This window comes from Aotus nancymaae, unplaced genomic scaffold (genome assembly GCF_030222135.1).
Source record: "Aotus nancymaae isolate 86718 unplaced genomic scaffold, 86718_ANA_hifiasm-v0.15.2.pri h1tg000036l, whole genome shotgun sequence".
Taxonomy (NCBI): Eukaryota; Metazoa; Chordata; class Mammalia; order Primates; family Aotidae; genus Aotus; species Aotus nancymaae.
In genome coordinates this window covers 42,385,710-42,407,573 of record NW_026988450.1, presented here as the reverse complement: position 1 = coordinate 42,407,573, position 21,864 = coordinate 42,385,710, and the positions used below count along the sequence as shown (strand labels likewise).

The following is a 21,864-nucleotide window of genomic DNA, read 5'->3' as shown; positions in this document are numbered from 1 at the left end:
CTCCTAAGAAAAAGGTAGAGTGAAAATTATAAAAAACAATTAAAATCCAGTCACTAAAATTATTACTACTTTTTTAAATATTAAAACTAATTCAGTCAAAAAGAAACCCAACAACTAAATGTTAACTCAGGTTATTAACATAAAAACACAGAAAAATAAGATATGGCTGGGTATGGTGGCTCACACCTATAATCCCAACACTTTGAGAGGCCGAGGTGGGCACATCACGAGTTCAGGAGTTCAAGACCAGCATGGCCAGCATGGTGAAACCCCATCTGTATTTTGTAAAAATACAAAATATTAGCCGGGCATGGTGGTATGTGCCTGTAGTCTCAGCTACTTGGGAGGCTGAGGCAGAAGAATTGCTTGAACCTGGCAGGTGGAGGTTGCAGAGAGCTGAGATCGCACCACTGCACTACAGCCTGGGAGACGGAGTGGAACTCTGTCTCAAAAAATAATAATAATAGTAAGATATTGGTTAAATTATTTTGGCATGTACAAAAAATAAATTACTATGTGATTGTTTTTAAAAGATATTTGTTGTGTATTAGTAAGTGGAAAACAGGTTATATATCAATATACATGATACTATCTGATTTTATTTTAAATGTATATATGCATAGCAAAAAATATGGAAGGATAATAGTAAAAAGAGCTTCTACAGCATTTGTCTGTTGCTAAACCCTTCATTTATACATTATTCCATGTAATCCTCACAAAAAGCCCATGGAGAAATTACCACTGTTAGCCCCATTTTATAGATGAGGAAACTGAGGCAACAAAAGGCTAAAACCATTTATAGGAAGTGGTCAACTTGAGACACAATCCAGGTCAACTTGTGGGTAAGCCACAGTTAATTCCACTATCCTACACCGTCTCCCGATATGCATGGAGTTGTAAACAATTGTTATCACCGGATAGCAAGATAATTAACGACTCTGATTATCTATTAATTATATTTGCTTATGTGTATTTTCTAACTTTCTACAATCAACACTATGGTCTGTCTAAATGATAGAAATAAAGCCTAAAATTTCATTTTTAAATAGGCTGAGACTAATCAATCACATTCCACCTGGAAATTAAAATAACATTCATGCCCAAATCTAGACTTTACTTTTGGCAATCAAAAAGATGAATTCTTATGCCTATTTTTTTAACATAAAAATCTCCATTGCTGGAAATATTTACAATTTAAACTTATTTACTTCAGTTTAAAGTAGGAGAAGAGACTTACTTCCAGGAGAAGTAAAGTCATTATTTACTTCTGGAAAAAAATAACAACTAATACTAAAACTATTTTAAAAGTAGATAATTACTGGATCATACCTTTAAGAAATTGTAGGGGGGGAATATCCATTAGGAAAAATGTTAATAAAACTGAAAAGTCTTTCAATTTTGTGGGCGTGTTCTGCAGCCCAAGTAGATCTCAGTGTATAGAGCACCTTGGACATAATTATATAACTCCATCTTAGAAAGATGACTCAATTTTCTTTTTTTCCTTTTTTTTTTTTTTTTTTTTTTTATTGAGATGGAGTCTCACTCTGTCATCCAGGCTGGAGTACAATGGCGAAATCTCAGCTCACTGCAATCTCTGCCTTCCAGGTTCAAGAGATTCTCCTGCATCAGCCTCCCGAGTAGCTGGTATTACAGGTGTGCACCACCAGACCCGGCTAATTTTTGTATTTTTAGTAGAGATGGGGTTTTACCATGTTGGCCAGGCTGGTCTCAAACTCCTGACCTCAGGTGATATGCCCGACTTGGCCTCCCAAAGTGCTGGGATTACAGGTGTGAGCCACCGTGCCTGGCCTCAATTTGCTATTTTATAGGGGACTTTGCCAACAAGGATAAGATGTTTTGCTTAATAAGCAAAAAATAAAAACTGCATTCAACCAGATAAGGACATATCCAATCATATTCTTCCACTATCAGCCCTCACCAGAAGACTCTAGTCATAAAAAGACCAGGCCTTCAGCAGCTCCAAATGGCCATCTTAACTGACACGGTCTTGCTGTCACTCATGATAAGAACTTGGAATCCGCCACTGAAGCCTCTGCCACATTAAAGACTCTTCCTTGAAAGTCCTACCGACCACCCTACTGAGACCAGGAGATTCTCTGCATCTTCCTAGCACTCCCTGGACTGGTTAACCAGTCCTGTTCTTTTTCAGTCCTAGTTCTCCTATTTCTTTTCTCTTGATGTTAAAAATTACTTTGTGGAATGTTTAATCTATTACATTTATATATTGATTAAGTGTACTATTATGTACGGTCTACAATGTTGAGTGACTTGTGAAGTGGCTTGAGCCTTGCCCACAGCTCTGACTCATGAATGAACAAGTAAGTACTAAGGAGAATCACCTCTTTGGGAACTCCATGCCGCTCGTGGCTTTTGTGATTGAAATAGCATCAATAAAAGTCTTACACTGTGGGAAGACACAAATGTGCGTGAACCTGGTTGTCTCTCACCTTGCACCGCTCATGAAACTCAGGCACTGGGCTAAGTGCCAGGGAATAAAGAGGGGGAAAAAAATCTAGCGCCTGTGACCACAGGTGCTTCTAATCTGTGGCTATGATCTACGACTACAGAAAGCTGAATTAGTAGCTTCAACTCCATTCCCCATTACCAGATATTTCCAGGACAGGAAGTCTAGAAAGCTCGTTAAATGAGTAATTAACACTAGATTTAAAAAGATTAAGACTCTTTTTCTTTCATGGAAAACTTTCTCTCAGTGGAGGCCTTTGAAATTGAATAGATGCCTGTATTTCTGGGATGCAGTTCATCCTACGCAACTTGTTACTTTTAGGTTGTATCTTCCCAACACTGATTTTAATTTGCCTTTCAAAGAAAGCAAAAAAAAAAAAAAAAAAAAACCCGAATGACTCAAATAATTGTCATACATGTGTGATGAAACAAGTTAAATCGGGGGTGGTGACGATAGGTAACCTAGTAGCTGGGGAGATGAAGAAGGAAAAATGAGGAAGCTCGGAGTCCATTCCCATGCAGTAGAAACTACAGTGTGCTTTAGTTTCCCAAATTATCAGGGAGAGGGAACATATCCCTGTAACCAGGCAACAGATGACGCACTCACATCCCACCCAACCCCCACTCCCGCCTACCCCACCCCATTTATAGGCACAGAACCCATAATGGGAAACATCAAAGGGGACATAAGGAGACTTGAATGTTAAGGAGCCTGGGGAATAAAGGGAAAGGTTGACTCACAGTGACTGACCGGCTTGTGGGAACCTGTGAGGTATTGCCTGTATCCGGCCGGAAATAACTGGAAGACACCAGTAGAAAGACAGCTAATTTGGCAGGGTGTGGTGGCTCATGCCTGTAATCCCAGCACTTTGGGAGGCCGAGGTGGGTGGATCACCTGAGGTCGAGAGTTAGAGACCAGCCTGACCAACATGGAGAAATCCCGTCTCTACTAAAAATACAAAAAAATTAGCCAAGCGTGGTGACATATGCCTGTAATCCCAGCTATTTGGGAGGCTGAGGCAGGAGAAGCAATTGAACCCGGGAGGCAGAGGTTACAGTGAGCCAAGATCGTGCCATTGCACTCCAGCCTGGGCAACAAGAGCAAAACTCCATCTCAAAAAAAAGAAAGAGAGAGAGAGAGCAAGCTAATTTGCAGCACTCAAGTTCAGATCGTCACACTTCAGGTATAAAAATGACACAAGAGAAAATGTGCTCAACACCTTTGGTTGTCACAATGAAACACCATTTTATACCCACTAGAGTGGCTGAAATAAACAATACGAAGACCACCCAATGTTAGTGAGGATGTGACGCAGTGGTCACTCTCATATATTGCTGATGGTGTTGTAAAATGGCTCACACATTTGGGAGAACTGTAGTTTCTTTAAAGCTCCACATACATCTACCCTATGACCCAGCAATTCCATTCTTAGGTATTTAGCCAAGAGAAATGAAAACATATGCCCACAAAATGACGTATGCAAGAATATTATAGCAGCCTTGTTCATAATAGCCAACAACTGGGCAACCCAAATGTTATCCAGAAGTGAGTGGATAAACAAAGTGTAGTACAGTCAAACAATGGAATATTACACAACAAAAGGAACAAATTATTAATATTCACATGTATACATCTCAAAAACATGACACTGATATAAGATTCCATGTATATGAAATCTAATTTTTTTTTTTAGTCAGAGTCTCATACTGTAGCCCAGGCTGGAGTGCAGTGGCGCGATCTTGGTTCACTGCAACCTCTGCCTCCCAGCAGAGCGATTCTCCTGTCTTAGTCTCCCAAGCAGCTGGGATTACAGTCACCCACCACCAAGCCCGGCTAATTTTTTTTTTGTATTTTTAGTAGAGACAGGGTTTCACTATGTTTGCCAGGCTAGTCTCGAACTCCTGACCTCGTGATCCACCCACTTCCGCCTCCCAGAGTGCTGGAATTACAAGCGTGAGCCACCACGCCCGCCATGAAATCTAATTTCTACGGTGATAAAAATCAGCATGTGTTTGCAGTTTCAGGGGAAGTGAACTGAGTGGAAAAGAGCACAGGGGAACTTTCTGGGACCATGAAAATGTCCTGGATACTCAGGGCACAGTGCCTGTGAGAGAGTCCTGCTCTATAAGGAGCCATAAATAAAAAATAAAAAAATAAAATGTCTTATATATGATTTTGATGGTGATTATATAGGTGTATAACATCATTGGAACTTATCAGTCCTCTAAGATCTGGGCTTTTTAATTGCATGTTAATCTTAACTCAATTTAAAAAATTATAACGGAGGAGGCCGGGCTTATGGGGCACCTGGAGTGAGGGTTCTGGATCCAGCTGGCGAGATGAGGAACCTGGGGCCATGAGAAGTGAAGTGATGAGTTATCCAAGTCACACAGCTAATTAAGTAGCAGAGCTAGGATTAGAATTCAGGTTTCCTGCCTCCCAAGATTGTTAAAATGAGTCTTTGGAAGCAAACCCCTAGTGACTTCTTAAAGCAAATTATTCTGGAATGGATTATCGAGAGGTCCTGGCTTGCCTGGATGGCTACATGAATATAGCCCTGGAGCAGACAGAAGAAGATGTAAGTGGACAACTGAAGAATAAGTATGGGGATGCACTTATCCGAGGAAACAATGCATTGTACATCAGTACACAGAAGAGAAGGATGTGAAGACACCAAGAGAGCAACACTTTTCATGTTGGATATATTTTTTTATGATTTTTTTTCTAATTTTTGCTTCGTGATGTAATTTGTCCTGTTTTTATAATAGTTGGTGATTTTTCACTGACATGTAAGTTAATGTACACAATTGTGGATTTAATTGTGAAGCGTTCCTTCACATTTAAGTTTCAGTCATTTTTCTTTTACCTCTTTGACAGTGTACAGAATGCTAAAAGAATTTTAAAAAAGACAAAATGTATCTCTTCCTATAAGATTATTTTTTAAAAAATTATAATGACCTATGACCTTACTTTATAGTCGCAGGCCAGTGAGGCCTGATGTTTACATTATATATCATTTATTTACTAACCATACTATTAGTTCCTGTAACAAAATGCTCCCTTCACCTAAAAATGATTTTGAACCCTGTTAAACAGATGTTTTCAAATATTGAATTTTAATGTGTATCTATACCTGCTGAGAATCTCAAGGATTAGTAATAGTAAATTATCAGAAATTACCCAAAGTGAAAGTGATTTACGGGGGATCATGGGTTGGCTTGTAAGCTGCTCCTCCCTGAGTGGAATTCCCTTTCGTTGACAATCTAGAAAACCGGAGCAGCTTTTTTTAAAAAACATAAATAAGACCATAGGGCCAGGCACCGTGGTTCACACCTGTAATCTAGCACTTTGGGAGGCAGAAGGATCACGTGAGGTCAGGAGTTCAAGACCAGCCTGGCCAACATGGTGAAACTCTGTCTCTACAAAAATACAAAAATTATCTGGGCGTGGTGGCACACACTGTAATCCCAGCTACTCGGGGGGCAGGCGGGGGGGCCTGAGGCATGAGAATCACTTGAACCTGGGAGATGGAGGTTGCAATGAGATTGCAAGATTGCACCACTGTACTCCAGCCTAGAGTATATTAAAAAAATAAAATAAAATAAAAATAAAGACCACATTATACAATTTGACCTCTTCCACTAAATATGTCTCAGAAGTCTTTTCATAAGAGTACATGTAGATCTACCTCCATTCTTTGAACCTAGGCGACCTTTAAACACGTGACTTATTTGGTCATCGCACATCTTGTTTACCAGATAATACCAAGCTGGAGACAGTCAAATAATCAGTGTCTGTGTGACTAAACTGTAAAATTCTCAAGAGTGTAACAAATTAACTCAAATCTTAGCATCTAAAACAATGGTTATTTCTTAAACAGTTTCTGAGGGTTTAGAACCTGAGAGCAGCTTTTCTAGCTCCAGGTCTTTCAGGAGGTCACAGTCATGCTGTCGACTAGGGGTGCAGCCATGAAGATGACATTGGAACTGCAAAATCTGCTTCCAAGTTCACTCATGTGATTGCTGGAAGGATTCAGTCTCTTTCTCCATGGGCCTCTCTAGAAGGCTGCACACAGCATGGCTCTTCCCGGAGTCAGTGATCTAAGAGCAAAACAGTATCCAAGACAGAAGCTGCAGTGTCTTTTATAATCTAATCTCAGGAAGGCCATCCCATTGCAACTGCTATACTCTACTGGTCACATAAACCAATCCTGGGAGTGTATTGACTACACAGGATGTAAATACCAGGAGTCAGGGGTCACTGGGAGCCATCCTGAAGGCTGGTTACCAGATATCCCTAATACCTAAAACAATGAAGCAGTCCAATAAACACTTGCTAGATTGGACTGAACCAATCTGTGGCTGGTCATTCAATCCAGCCATCATGGTCCAAGACTTTGATGGATGGCTGGTTAGGTTACCCGAGTTTAGTGACTTTTAAGTTGCCCAATATCTGAGTAGTGTTCAGTAAGTGTACTACAGTAGCCAAGGAACTGAGAGAAATGAAAATATGACTATGCTTTGAACTAAACACCAGGTTACTAAATTTGACTGCAGACACACGAATGACTAATGGCAATATGCAAATCACACAGATGTTCTCTTGTTGAACCACCAACCCCTCCTCACTTAAATTAGTCTAGGCTCCTACCTGTGAGCGGCTAGAAGCCAGATCTCAGCCTGGCACAGGTCCAGCTGACCTTCCTTTGTCCTTCTTCCTCCAACCCTGCCCCCACCAACTCTTGCATTCTGTTTGTCTTGGCTGGCCTTTGCCTTCTCAAGCAGTTCTGTCTCTAAAGGTATGCTGGCTACAAAAGTGCTCCAGAGTGACTGTGTATTTGCTTCAGGCTCTTCGGTGCTGTTCCTACCCTTCCACCTCATCACCCACCATGGCTCCCCGCCAGTACATGTTCTACCCATATGAAAGGCACTCAGAGCTCTTCAAACACAGTGTTTTCATGTGTCTGTGCCTTAACACGAGTTCTGCCTTCTTCCGAGAAAGTCATTCCTGGATTTTCTTTTTTTTTTGAGATACAGTCTTGCTGTGTCACCCAGGCTGGAGTGCAATGGCACAATCTCTGCTCACTGCAACCTCTGCCTCCCGGGTTCAAGCAATTCTCCTGCATCAGCCTCCCAAGTAGCTGGGATTCCAGGTATGTGCCACCATGCCTGGCTAATTTTTAGTAGAGATGGGGTTTCAGCATGTTGGCCAGGCTGGTCTCGAACTCCTGACCTCAGGTGATCCACCTGCCTCGGCCTCTCAAAGTGCTGGGATTACAGGTGTGAGCCACTGCGCCTGGCCCTTGAATTCTTTTCTGCCTGGCAAATTCCTTTTCCCCTTTCAAATCTCTGCTCAAGCACTGTCCCTTCTAATGAAACTTCCCCGACTCTTTAGGGCCCGCCTTGTGACTATGGCACAGTAGGACAGACTTAGTCACTCTTTTTTTCTGGATTATTGTTGAAATTTTGTACTTGTCTCAACTTCTGAACCATCCTTAATTAGCAAAGGGTAATTATTATTTTATGCAATAGTCATTTTCCCTCCAAACTATGAGCTCCTTGAAGGCAGACCCTACCTTTTAACCACCTTTCACCCCTAACACCTATCCTCAGTGCCTGGACTAAACTAACCAATAAATACTTAAACAAGTGAAACGGGGAGCTAAGAAACACGTACCTGTGTACTGCAATGCACTCCTAAGTGAGAAACATCTGGTTCTAACCTATATAACCACAGTTCTGTTTTTTCTGCACCCAGCTCACTCCTTCCATGTGTTGGGGGCTCCATTCCCTCTGTGCTATGTTAACTGCTGGGCTATGTCAATCTTCATCTCTGCTTCTCAAAGAATCACTTGCTTATTGGCCTCAGGCTTTCTCGATTCCAAAGGAATCATTCTGGTAACATAGAGAGGCCAGGCAGCGTGCTGTGGTGATGAAACATACAGGCTTTGAAATACACAGACATGAATTTGTTTGGTGCGTGATGCTGGACAAGTTACCTAGCCTCTTTGTGGTGGGTAAAATAAAGGATATAATACTTCAGCTTGCTTTGAAGCTTATATTGGTCAGGTCTCAGCAGGAAACTGACTTTACCCTAGATGTTTCAAATGAATGGATTTCTTACAGAGGTTTGAACAAGGGTAAAGGAACAAACAAAGGGTGGTGGGGCATCTGGAGACTAGCAACAGTGGGAAGTCTTTACCCTCCCTAAGGCTGAAAGGACAAGAAAAGGAAATAATGTTACCTGAGGCCACTGAGGCCTGGAATCAGCTAAGGCTGGAGATGCAGCCCACAGCATGGAGGGAATAAGGAAGAAATAACCCAGTCTCTCTTTCATCCCACCCTCTGATCATCTGCTGGGGTTACCTGCTGGTTGAACTGAAATGGCAATCAGGAGGCAAAACAGCCCTGGGAGCTACAGCCTGCAGGGTCTGGCTTCTGAGTCCACAGAGCAGGGCAGAGACAGCCAGAGAAGGGGTTGAAGGGCCAGACACTAGCAGGCACAAGGATAAAATGAGAAAATGTATATGGTGTACTTTTCACAGAACCTGGCACATAGTAAGTACACAAGAAACAGTGGTTGTGGTTACTGTATTACTATGGCTGCAACATCACTGTGTTTTCTGGTTACACCCGGAGCCACAGGGCTCTGACTTCACGGTCAGCAAGGCCCTGCCTTAACAACCGTCATTCTCTCTGGTCTGCTCAGTCTCACAGCTGTTTCTCCTGACACCAAGGCCTTAATGATCCCATCTCTGTTTTCATCAGGCTAAATTAGGCTATTTATCTACAGGTTTGGAGCAAAGAAAAATAATTTCTAAGCAAAGTTATTTGGATAAAACTATCCTTCTGGGTACCACAGATTCCCTTCCATATGGTCAGTTTCAAAGACTCTCCTTTTTGCTTACCTAATGGACCAGGACTAAATGGCCATGATAATGTCAACTGCTGCTGCCCTACCATAAAATATATGTGCACATAAGGGTTTAAAAAAAACTTTTTTTTGAGACAGAGTCTCACTCTGCCACCCAGGCTAGAGTGCAGTGGCATGATCCTGGCTCACTGCAACCTCCACCTCCCAAGTTCAAGTTACTCTCCTGTCTCAGCCTCCCGAGTATCTGGGATTACAGGTGCATGCCACCACGCCCAGCTAATTTTTTTGTATTTTTAGTAGAGATGGGATTTCGCCATGTTGGGCAGGTGGTCACGAACTCCTGACCTCAGGTGATCCACCCGCCTCGGCCTACCAAAGTGCTGGGATTACAGGTGTGAGCCAACACGGCCGGCCAAAAATGATTTTTAAAGTCCTTTGCCTTGCTACCATTTAGCTCACTGCTGTCTTTCTTGTGCTTTACTCTCACCCCTGTCACTGGTCCAAAGTATTAGGATCTCATGCTCCCTGACCCCATTACTGCCTCTCTAATCACTACAGCAATTGCCAATGCCATTCTTTCCCTTCCTTCACTTTTCTTTTGCCTAGCTTAGGTCTTGTCACATTTCCCATTCTTCTCAGCATTCATGCTAGAAGGCTGGTCTCTGAGGCAACACTGCCAGCAAATAAAACAGTTCCTGTCCTTCAAAATGACAATCTGGTTCACCGCCACAGATTAAAATCTTCAGTTGGCTCTTATTGGCGGCTTGTTGCTAGTGCCCAGGGTTTGAACTTTCCGAAAGGCTGAATGTGATCACTAACCTCACACTTTAGTACAGTTTGATTGTGCACTTTGGTTGTGCATGTGCTACAAGCAGGAAGTCAGTGAACTGGATATGTTTTAGAAAAGCAGAGAACTCATGAGTTTGGGCAGGATCTTGGATGGAAAACTGTCTCCTCCACCCACCTTTGGGTAGGGGTACTAGTTAAGATGAACAAGGATAAAATATCCAGTCCTTTTGGAGCTGGGTACCTGGTACAAACAGCAGCTACAGTTCCTGGTGGACCCTTAAAAGAAACCCTTCTCTCAATCTGCACATAGATTCAAGGGTTGGATAGGGACCATTTATGAACCTAAATATTGGCTAAATAACTGAGCCTAAATTGTGTGGACTGTAATATACATGCACTGGATAACCATTTTTAATGCCATACGGAGTACACAAGTTTCATCATTCCTATTATATTCATTTTAAAGACTTGTAATTTGAGGGATACTTAGAAAACAATGCTATGCAGTATGATGCAATCCAGGGTTATAAATTATATTGTCATAAGAACTTAATCCGTTAACAGGATTAAGCTTGGCTTTTAAAGTACATTCTGAAAGGAAAAAAGGAAATGATTTTCATACTGTAACAAGCCAATTCTGATGCCATTAAGATGTCTTCATTTATTCAGCTTGTTTGGGTAGTAAAGGAACCACTGCATCAATTTTAACAGAATGTAGCTTTTGAAGGTCTGAAAAACTGTACAATAAATAGCAACTGTTTTATTATTTATGAAAAAAGTCAGAATTAAATACGTCAACCTACAGAGAGGATAACAGTTACCTAGATCTTCTTGCTATACCCAAGGACAAACTAACAACCCATATTCAGGTTATGTGTTTGACTAGTGAACACAGCAGCTCATTCTAGGAAGTGTTAACCTTGTTTAATAAAAGCAGAAATACTCAAGTCAGTCACTCCATCCCTGTCAGCACTTCATCTTCCTTCCTCATCCCTAATCAGAGCAATGGCCAATGCAGTGATAAACCCAAAACATCAAAAACCAAGTTATATGAGCTGTGATCACACCACTACACTCCAGCCTGGGTGACAGAGTGAGACACTGTGTCTTAAATTCTCCATGGGAGAGGTACAGAGAGGCCAACAGCAAAGGGCCATGCCTTAATCCTACCAAACTTTTCACCATGAACAATTCTCACCATTTGTTTTAAGGGCATTAAAAAATGACTCCTACCATTAAAGCTTTAAACATAAAACTTACCTGTATCATTATTTGCAAGCTACACCTTAACCAAATAGTATTTCTGAGAACTGTTAATCTAAAACTATCTTTATAGGGGGCAGGGGGAGACTGAAAACGTCCATCAGTAGACAATGGATAAACTGTGATACATTCCAACACTGGAATGCTATTCAGTAATAAGAAACAGATTAAGAATACACCCAACAACATAAGTGAATCTCCCAAATTGAGCAAAAGTCAAACATAAAAAAGTAGATATATGGGCCAGGAACAGACTGTAATCCCAGCACTTTGGGAGGCTGTGGGCAGATCACTTGAGGTCAGGAGTTTGAGACCAGCCTGGCTAACATGGTGAAATCCTGTCTCTACTAAAAATACAAAAAGTAGCCAGGTACGGTAGCGCATACTTGTAATCCCAGCTACTCAGGAGGTTAAGGTGGGAGGATTGCTCAAGCCCAGGAAGCAGAAGCTGCAGTAAGCCCAGATCATGCCACTGTGCTCCAGGCAGGACAACAGAGCAAGACTCTGTCTTAAAAAAAGACAACAAAGTACATGATTTATATATATTTCTAGAAGCAAAATTATGGAGAGAGAAGTGGAACGATAGTTATGAGGGGAGGGATTAATTGTAAAGGGGCACAGGAAATTTTCTGAAGGAAAAGTTTATGTTTATTGGGGTGCTACCAAATGTTACATCGCAAATTTAAAATCTGTGCATTTTGTTTAAATTATACCCAATTTTTTACAAATTTGAAGTACTATGTATCTACTGGATCCTAAAGTTAATCTACCATGCATAGGAAGCATCTAATGAATCTTGTTATTAAAAACAAACACAGGACATTCAGAAAGCAGATATGAAGCTTTAATTCACTGTGAGCATTTCTCCAACCACTCTGTACATTCAACTTGCATGTCTTCACACACACACATCTTTTATAAGACAGTTGTCTTACCAAGTGCGCTGTACCATACCAACATTCCATTTAACTAGTTAAGGGTGTATTATATATCATGAACCACTGATTAAATAGAAGTACAGAAGTTGAATACATGTTAGAAAGTTTAAATTTTAAAAAAATTTAAGAAAGGCTAAATACCATGAAAGTTTACATGTATTCTTTAATTCTAGACACCGTATCACAGTGACAACCAATTACAATAAAATCACAATTGCTTTTAGATGACAGTACATTCAGATTTCTAATACCCAATTATTTCATTTCCACAATGTCAACTCCATGCTGCATTTTCACTTCTATAGAGAGTAGACCAGCTTTCAGACTGCAGACCGAGTTTCTTGTTTAATAATATTATCTTAGTCATGACCACTGGAAACCAATTTTATATTCCCTGTACTATATAGAGATGAGACATTATTTGGTGTTTAATATGGAACTCTTCAGTGGTGGTGTTCAAGAACATTCGAATAGTAGCTGAAAATAGGGTTTGCTAGAGCAGTCCACATATTTCATTGAAAAAAAAAGGCCCAGTCAAAACAATTAGAAATAAATATATAGTACAGCCTTTCCCGGTCCCAAATATTGCCTGGGAAAAAAGTTCCAAGCTGACTTAAAAAAATAAAAAATAAAAACAAAAACACTTCAAAAAATAAACATTATATGATATTCCAAGCAGCAATCTTCCTGAGTCTATTTGCAATTGAAACAAATTCTGCAGCCAATACTACACTGATTCAGTATCCACAGTCCAGGAGTCGTCCTTGAACATCTAGTTCATATCCCATAAAAATGTGAAAAGACTCCTAAACACCCAAGTTATTATACAATGGAAAGCTGATATTGGCTTGTATTAAAATCCAGGTGAATATCAAACATAATCACAGCCATTTTTTTAACCGTGATGCTAGAATAAGTGATGAAAATATATGCACAGCTGTATACAGATCACTATTAAACACAGGAACAAAATGCCATTTGATGCATATCAAATAAGCTCCCAAAAAGCCAATTCAAATATATTTATTTTCATTTACATTGATACAGTATTAGAAGGGACTGAATATAATTATGGAGACTGCTGCAAACAACATTTGACGCCACTAAATGTTCTATTAAGCATCAGGCATGCATGGCAGTTATCTTTTAAAGTTTCTCATGTATATATCTTAACACATATATCTTAAGCTACATATGTTTAAAGCATTTAGTCAATTTAAACCCAAATATTTTAATTGATCTATGTCTAAATGGAGAAAAACAAAAACTTTCTCCTAACACCCGATGGTAACATCTTACTCCCCACATTGATATTTAAACTTATTTTATATGTCATCTTTAAAATTCCAAAAATGATGAAAATTCTTATCACTACTAAATAAGAAGTACGATTCCCCAGCAGCAGTCTACCCACCACACACTTACAGCATGCCAAGCCTTTGGAGATTACATAAGAGTGATGTGCTGGTGGCTACAGATGACAATAACTGAAGAAATCAGTCTCTTCTTTTTATTCTGGATCTCCTTATTTCAAACTAAAGCTTTTCATTAATATAAATAAAAAATCTGTTTTTCTTTATTTAACTTCAATAGAAGAGTAGATAAAACTAAAAACCCTTATTGTCTTCAGGTGTGTGGCAAAATAGAAAATGTTTCAATTACATTAGGAATCGGGTGGATAACGGAGTAGTTATTCCACTTAAGATGCATTCCAGTCAAATAATCACAAAAACAAATTCAGATTGCTTGGATCTTGGTCATTTATGGCTTAAAGTATTGGATTTGAAAACCATTTCAGGCTAAAATAAATGTATATGAATAATGCATAGACTGTGTACCTAGAAAATCATGCAATAAATATATGTTCTCATGTACACTGGAATCTCAGTGAAGAAAGGGGTCTGTGGGTGTGAATAGTACTGTTTCTTCACTTTAACCAAGAGACTACACATAGTAAGATAATTGCTTTTGGCCTATTCAAGATCTTATTTGCCAGGTCATCCTAATTTTCTCAGGTTGGTAAAAAAAGCAAATGTTTCAAAACACCTGTGATAAGGAGTGACTTGCTTCAAGTGCAGGTGCCATGAAATCTGAGCTAGGCAGAACCAGACTCTCATGACCCTGCCACCCTGCTGCAAAGTCAATGTGGAGTACTTGACTAGCTAGAGTATCAAATGAGTAAATGCTTAGAATGACCACGACCAACTGGAAATGTTTATTATAGTAGTATCTTTTTTAAAAATTTGCCCTTTAAATATCTATCATTTGAGAACTGCCAGTGAAAGAGCCACTCACTATTCTTGGTTTTGATACGCCCCTACAACGTGAGAATTGAACTGAACTACAATGATTGTGATGTCATCTCTGTACATTCGAGCAAGCTCTTCAGGAAGACTAAGCATTTTGGAGAGGCGCTCATGATCAACAGTCCCAAATTCATTGTTGCCCACAGCGTGGCGAATGAGATGGGTTGCTGCATTCTGATCCTCAAATACCGAGGACATTTTGGTTCTCCTTTCTGTTAAAAGGCCGTGCATCTGTCCCAGAGTCACCTTGTAGCCACCAACAGCTATTGGTTGTTGGTGATGCATGCCAGTTAGGTACTCACCCACAATCCTAACCACATCCTGCCTATGCATAGTCTCCCACAACCCATCAGTAGCCAACACCAGAAACTTATCCTGTGGCCTTAATCGGTGGTAAGTTACCTCTGGCTCAGCAGTGAGATAAGGAGGTGTGTGATAATTAGGAGGGATGAACTTGGTATATTCGTTGTCATTCAGCTGGTCTGGGCCAGATTCTATCACTCTCTTTTGAAGGTCAATGCTCCATTTGAACTTTACATCTCCAAAAGCCCTAAATGGCATCAGCAAGCCAAGCAGCCGATCCTGTTTTACCACACTCTTGGCCTCACTCTTTGGGTGTTCCAATTTCAGCCGTTCTAGCTCTCTTTCATTTTGAGCATTGTGGTCATTAGACAGCGTGACCGCTGACCACGAACCGTCCTCTTCCTGCACACCCAGCATGGCTCTGCTATCGCCAGTATTGGCCACATGAAGGTCAACACCATCCACATGGGCCACACAAGCAGTGGCCCCAGAAAATGCCACTCGAAGCACCAGGTAATTGAGGAAGGAGTTAGGATCACCAACTTGAGCCTCCAAGGAGATGTCATTATCAAGTCTCTTGAAAGCATTAATTAGAGCCTCCTTAACATCAATATCAGTTGACTCACCAGTGTTGAGGTCTATAAGCTCTTGCCAGTAAGTCCTCAAACTGTTGAAGTACAATTTGGATGCCTCCTTACTAAAGTAATCATTAGGGTGCTTGTGCCACTGGAGAATGGGCAGCAGTGCCCGGCCACTCTCCACTGCATTTTCAATCTCTAGCAAAGTCTCATGGGGTAACAAAGAGACAGCAATATAATAAAAGAGTCTTTCACTGACTGCCTGGGAACAAGCACAGCCTGCATGGCCATCAAAAACCCCCAAAAGCATCCCTCTGGTCTGCAAGCAGGTTGCTGCACTTCTCCGGTCCTCAATGGGTGCATTTGCAGGCAGCTGATTGCTGTCAAATCCAAGGATAGAACTGACATTTTTCCCATCAAATTCTGGCACTTTGAAACTGTATTCATTAGCTTTAAGGATGCTATTGACTTGTGGAGGTGTGAGGTAAAATTTCTGTGGTGTGGAAGCGTATCTCCTTCCTTGGGTGTACTGCCACCAGTTCTCCTTTGGCCTGCAAAAGGTTGCATATGCTGGATGAGGTGTGTATCTCAGTCGACTCTGAGTAACGTAGGGTGAGGAACAACAGAGATGTTTGTGGTGGCAGTAACATGCAGTGCCATAGATCCTGCTCAGTTCACAGTTACGGATGAGAGGAAAGAACAGTTGAGTTGGTGCTGGCATGGCATCAGAGAACAGTGGCAGGCTGGAACTTCTGACTGGGATTCCTAGACAGCAAATTAGACAGATGTACACAAAGAAAAGTTACATTTTAGATTACTTAATCTAGCTTTGCTTTTAATAACAAATATTGACCAAGTCAATCTACATGCTAAGCCTTTGCTAGAAGGTACTACATTTTATTCACACATCATGTACTATTTCTACAGGGTGTATTCTGGTAGGTACAACTCCCAATGATTCGTGGATCCAGGACTGAACTCCTGGCTCCTGTACTCAAACTTCAATTTTCTCTTTTCTTTGTTCTTCTTTGTACAGTACAAACTGTGCAGAATGTACAACAGATTTGGCTGGGAAAAGCTGAAGAGATGTAGGTTATACAACATTATGCAGTAGCAGTCTACCTAACCAATCATCCTTCTCCCTCCCTATCCTTAAAAAATGCCTTGAAATCTCCCATTTTACACAGGCCCTTCTTCCATTTATGAAGATCCTTTACATAGATCTGTGGTCGATTTTTGTCATTATTACACATGGTTATGACCAAAAGTGTTAAGATGCAGCCCAAACATATGTATATTTATGAATTACTTGTACATCATATACATATATTACTATAGTAACATGCATTGTGAGATATATCTAAAAATTTCTACATAATTAAATAAAAAAAGAAATTCCAATATTTCTTTCCTGCACCCCAGTAGATGGTCTTGCAAAACTTGCTTCTCTAGACTCTGTGGCAATCTGCCAGGCTAATGAGCAGAAGTCTGTCACCAACTCCCAAATAATCTTGGAAAAATCAGCTCACATCTTTGAGTCTCACTCTTCTAACTGGTAAATGACCAGAAGTGAGTAGATGCTATCTAAGGCTCTTCTAGGATTCATGTCTTTATGCTTACGGAAGTGAGCCTTTGAAATCAAACTCAGGTTTCACTGTTGAATTCTACCATGCCCTTCATGATAAAATAAAATAAAATAAAATAAGGAAAAGCCATAGAAGTATTTTTGTCTACTATGGAGCCAAAGTAGAATTAACCCCTAGAAAAATGTTTTCTTGGATATGGTAATTATTCTGATTTGATCATTACACAATGCATACCAATGTATAAATGCACTGAAACATCACATGGAACCCCATAAATATATACTATTATGTATCAATTGTAAATTAAAAATAAATTTTAAAAGACCAAAAATGTTTTCTCTCACATTAAAAAAAAAAAAAAGTATCTATTTGCTCAAGGAAAGCAGTATAGTCAAATAATAGTCTAAGGTTTGGATTGAAAAGGTACAGCATTAGAATTACAAACTTAAAAATCGTATCACTCACTATATGACACTGAAAATAAATTCTGGGCATTTATTCAGAAACTTTAATGAAAATGTATCATTAATCTAGATAATTTACGCAAGAAAAAAAATCCCTCTTCTTCCTCAATAACATATATTTTCCCTGAATTCTTGAGATACTGCTTCAAAATAGTCATTTGGACTATAAAGAAATACACTTCGGAAATTCTTTAAATAAACAAATGCAACAAACAGAAAGGAACGTGGAAAATAAAATCATCTGAGTTAATAGCAACTATTCCTTCCCAGGGCTAAACTCATTAAGAAGCAAAAGAATTAACAAATATCATAGCAAGTGTTAGTTATATGTTATCTTCATGTGACTTTGAAGAGTAATTTGAGAAAAAGTGATAAATCAGGGTAGAGGGAAGCAAAGAAAACTAAACACTGAATAATCACCAATTCTTTTTTGCTTCTGTAATAAGCACTGCATAACCCAGCCACAGAGATTCTCTTTTGCAAGTGCTAGTAAGGATCATCATTTTATTAACTGCACTATCTAAGAAGGGATTTGTTTACGAAAATGAAGACAAGATCAGGCAATAGAAAGTGATGGCCATACTCTTGGAAATAAGAGTCCATAACTAAACAAGCATCCTAAAATGCACTAATGAAAAATAGAAATTCCAGAGAAACAGGAATCCATTAGAAGTAACCATTTAAATAAAAGCACTTCAAACTTCAAAAGTGAAAGTCATCCAAAGGTTAAGTGTACATGGCTGAGCCAGAAGATGTGCTGAAATGCTGGGCCACATGACAGTGGCTTCCACGCTTATAAACCATATCTCTTTCTGGGTTTAGACGTAGAAAGCATATCAACTCATTTTGTGCTTTGTATAAAGGTTTTCTATCATTAAAAATGTAAACTGATGTAATCTTAATGAAAACAATTTTTCTTCATAATTTTAGGTCTGCATTTGCTCTTTCTTTAAAACTTAAGAATCTCACAGGAAAAAAAAATGAAAATGTGTCTGTATGGAATGTAGATTGACTCAAAATAGTATTTGTGTGTTTTAGAAGGAGGATTGATAGATGCATAACAGGGTTTGATAGTCTAATTAAAGAATAACAAGTCCAGGAAACCTACACTTTCCTTAAATTCCTTTGCTTTGACTTTTTTTTTTTTTTTTAGATGGGATTTAGCTCTTGTTGCTCAGGCTGGAGTGCAATGGCACAATCTCAGCTCACTGCAACCTCCACCTCCTGGGTTCAAGCGATTCTCCTGCTTCAGCTTCCCGGGTAGCTGGGATTACAGGCATGTACCACCACACCCGGCTAATTTTGTGTTTTTAGTAGAGACAGGGTTTCTCCATGTTGGTCAGGCTGGCCTCGAACTCCCGACCTCAGGCGATCCACTCGCCTCAGCCTCCCAAAATGCTGGGATTACAGGCATGAGCCACCACACCGGCTTGCTTTGACATCTTTTCTACTTTTGTAGTTGACTGCAAAATGAGTGAAATCTAGTGACAAAAAGCCAATGATTCACACAGCCTGTGCTCTGAATAATACTTAAGTTCGAACATCAAACAATCCAATTCCCCATTACATTTTTCCTTCAAGGCAAAAGTTCTTGAGATTAAAAACAAAAATGGGAGAGTGAATTTTATTGACTATCTTTCAGTTACGCAGAGGCTTAGCATATGGATTGAGATTATATCCGAATGACCCAACTCCCAAGATGCCTTCAAAAGACAAAATTCCTAGGGAAGTTGGAATTTATGAAAACTATGCTGTGATTAATGAGTGTTCTATCCTCGTCGGTCCAGTGTGATATATTCTCTCCAACAGATCAGATACCCTTTGGAGTCAAAGTACTTTCAAATGCTTTCATAAACAATAAATGAGCACTGAAAGACTCTTAATATCCTTCAGAATATCCACTGATGCAATAACAACAAAACCCTCTACATCAAAACTTTTGGGGACAAACTTGTTAAATTAGTGTAGAAGGCTCTTGATTAAGGCAATAAGAACAGCATCCAGGTACAGCTGTTGGTAAAACAGAGCAGTGTCAAACTTTCAAGTTATTCCTGATCACAATTTTCACAGAAAAGTTCCTATTCTATGATCCAGACTCAGCCACGTTATATGCAGCATCTTCGTCCCAGACAGATTTGGCTGATTTTGCCAATGAATAATAAAGAGATGCACTGCAGCCAGAAACAGTAAAGAGACCCATCCATTCTTACTGATGTACTTAGCAGAGCCTTTGCCAAGACATTTCTTCCACTCCATCAATAGACCTATGGACCAAATTAATTAGCAAATGCTATTAAGGCACCGACTCCAGAGCCCTTTCGCTTTGCAAAGCTTCTGATGTAAATGAAAAAGAAAAGCTATGCTAATCATTTAATGTGTCAGAACCCCAGTTTATGTAATCCGATTGCATTAAACACTCTACATAAAGACCATCCGCGATTTTTCAACATTCTTCTGGAAATGCCTAGCCATTTCACAGCTCCTGTTACCTTTTTACATGAATGAAGAAAGATATGAAGCACCATGCCAGTACTTGTTTGATTAGTTTCCTTTATCACTACCTGAAAAACTGCACTCACAAAGGCATCAACGCTATCCCAATCCTAGAAGCCTTTGTCGCTTTTTCCAATCTATCTCATCCCTTAATACCACGTCGACCCACCTAAAACCATCCATACACAAAAAACTGTCACCATCCTTCCTGGGTACCCAACGCAGGTAGTTAAGTCAATACCTACCAATTCGTCTGGGCCCGGGACACACACACATTCTCCTGTCATCACAACACGGAGCCGACAACATCCACAACCCGCGCGGGCAGCAGCAGCGACAGCAGCACCGGCCCATTGAAAGCAAGGCAGAGATGCTCATTAGAGGAGGCGGCGGCGGGGAGGCGGGAGCGGAGGAGGGGCGAGGTCTTGCTCCAGCCCGGTGAATGGGTTGGAAGGGAGAAGAGGATGGAGGAGGGAAAAAGGGGTGGAGAGAAGAAGGCGGCCAACCAAACCAACCCACCCCGTCGGGGAGGCGAAGCCACAGCCCAAGGCAGCGGGGCCCTGGTGCGAGCAAGAGCGCGCCCCAAGGACCAGTCCCTCCATCCAGCCGGGGCGCGAAGCCCTTGGGCGCGCACGGCAGCCCCGCCCGCTGCCCGCCCCGGACCCCCCTTCTCCTCCGGCGCCCCCACCCCCCGGCCCCACAGGCGCCCGCTTCAGTCCGCCGGCGGGAGGCTGCCAGCAAGGCCAGCCCGGACCCGGGGTGTGTCAGGGAGACCCTCAGGCAGAGCCACAGCCCGGCAGCCTCCCCGGAGCTCACCCTGCCGCGGGCACCCCTGCGCCCTCCGTGCTGACAGCCGGCGCGCATGGCCCGGAGGACGCGAGAGCTGCACGGCGGCTCCGCCCCAGCCCCCCGACGACCCCCGCGCCAATCCCATAGCCCCGACGCCCTCGCGCGCACCCGGCGCTTCAGGGATCGTCCCGCCCTCCGCACGCCTGCGGCCGCCGCTCCACGAACACGCCTGGCGCCGCCTCACAACTTTAGACGGGTGGAGGATTCCGGACGGGGCGGCTCGTGGCCGGGAGCAGGGAATACGAACCGGGCACGGCAGGAGACCAGCTGGTTCTTCCCGACGAGGAGGGGGCGACAGCGACGCCAACGCTCGGCGCTCTTTCCACGCAGCCCCGTGCAACTCCAGGAGCACGGACCCTCGCCCCCGGCCGGCCCACTCCGCGCCCCTACCCTGTGGGGCCGCCACCCTGCCCCGCCCGCACGTTCGGGCCGGAGCACTTCCCGCCTCCTGATTGGCTGCGCAGTGGCGAGTGGGCGGGAGGTGGGGAGGGCCGCGGCCGGGGGAGGGGCGGGGGCGGAAGAGAAGAGCGCTGCCCGCCAGCTTCGTGACGTCACGGGGGTCAGACAATCCCTTCCATTCGGCGCGAGCCGCCCATTGGTTCCCCGGGCCCGCCTCACGTGACCCCTCCCTCTGGCGGGTGCAAGGTGTGGCTGCGCTGCGGCAGTGCGCGGTGGTCCGCTGGGCCGGGCGACTTTGAGGGAGCTGGTTGCGGCCCCAAGATGGGGGAAGCCTCTGGCTCGGCTCCAGTGTCTTGGCGCGCGTGGGGCCCGAGGGACAGGCTGTTCCCCGGCCGTGCAGGCTTCCTGGAATTCCTAGCACCTCGGCAGGGATGCGGTGGTGTGGGTGGCCGGCCCAGCGGCCAAGCCTCCCCCGCGCCTCGCGGCTGAGTGCGGGCTTCCCAGGGTAGGCTGCGGGAGCGGCTCCGAGCCCCACGGG

The 21,864-nt window shown here is 42.2% G+C and overlaps 1 protein-coding gene and 1 pseudogene across 4 annotated transcripts; one reads left to right on the top strand and one right to left on the bottom strand.

The window, feature by feature from the left end:
• Positions 1-4,938: 4,938 nt before the first annotated feature.
• On the top strand, positions 4,939-5,153 carry LOC105707591 (U6 snRNA-associated Sm-like protein LSm6; annotated as a pseudogene).
• Positions 5,154-12,232: 7,079 nt separating this feature from the next.
• On the bottom strand, positions 12,233-21,331 carry PDP1 (pyruvate dehydrogenase phosphatase catalytic subunit 1). Of its 4 annotated transcripts, none has more exons than XM_012438606.2 (3): positions 21,175-21,301; positions 20,324-20,358; positions 12,233-16,300 (listed from the first exon to the last, which is right to left on the bottom strand). In XM_012438606.2, exons 2-3 carry the CDS (start codon positions 20,352-20,354, stop codon positions 14,643-14,645), a joined length of 1,689 nt encoding a protein of 562 aa, XP_012294029.1. In that variant the 5' UTR covers positions 20,355-20,358; positions 21,175-21,301; the 3' UTR covers positions 12,233-14,642. The 4 variants fall into 4 exon arrangements, with proteins under 4 accessions (XP_012294029.1, XP_012294030.1, XP_012294031.1 ...); XM_012438607.3 differs by lacking the exon at positions 21,175-21,301 and adding an exon at positions 20,895-20,911; XM_012438608.2 differs by lacking the exon at positions 20,324-20,358 and having other exon boundaries at positions 21,175-21,331.
• Positions 21,332-21,864: the final 533 nt, after the last annotated feature.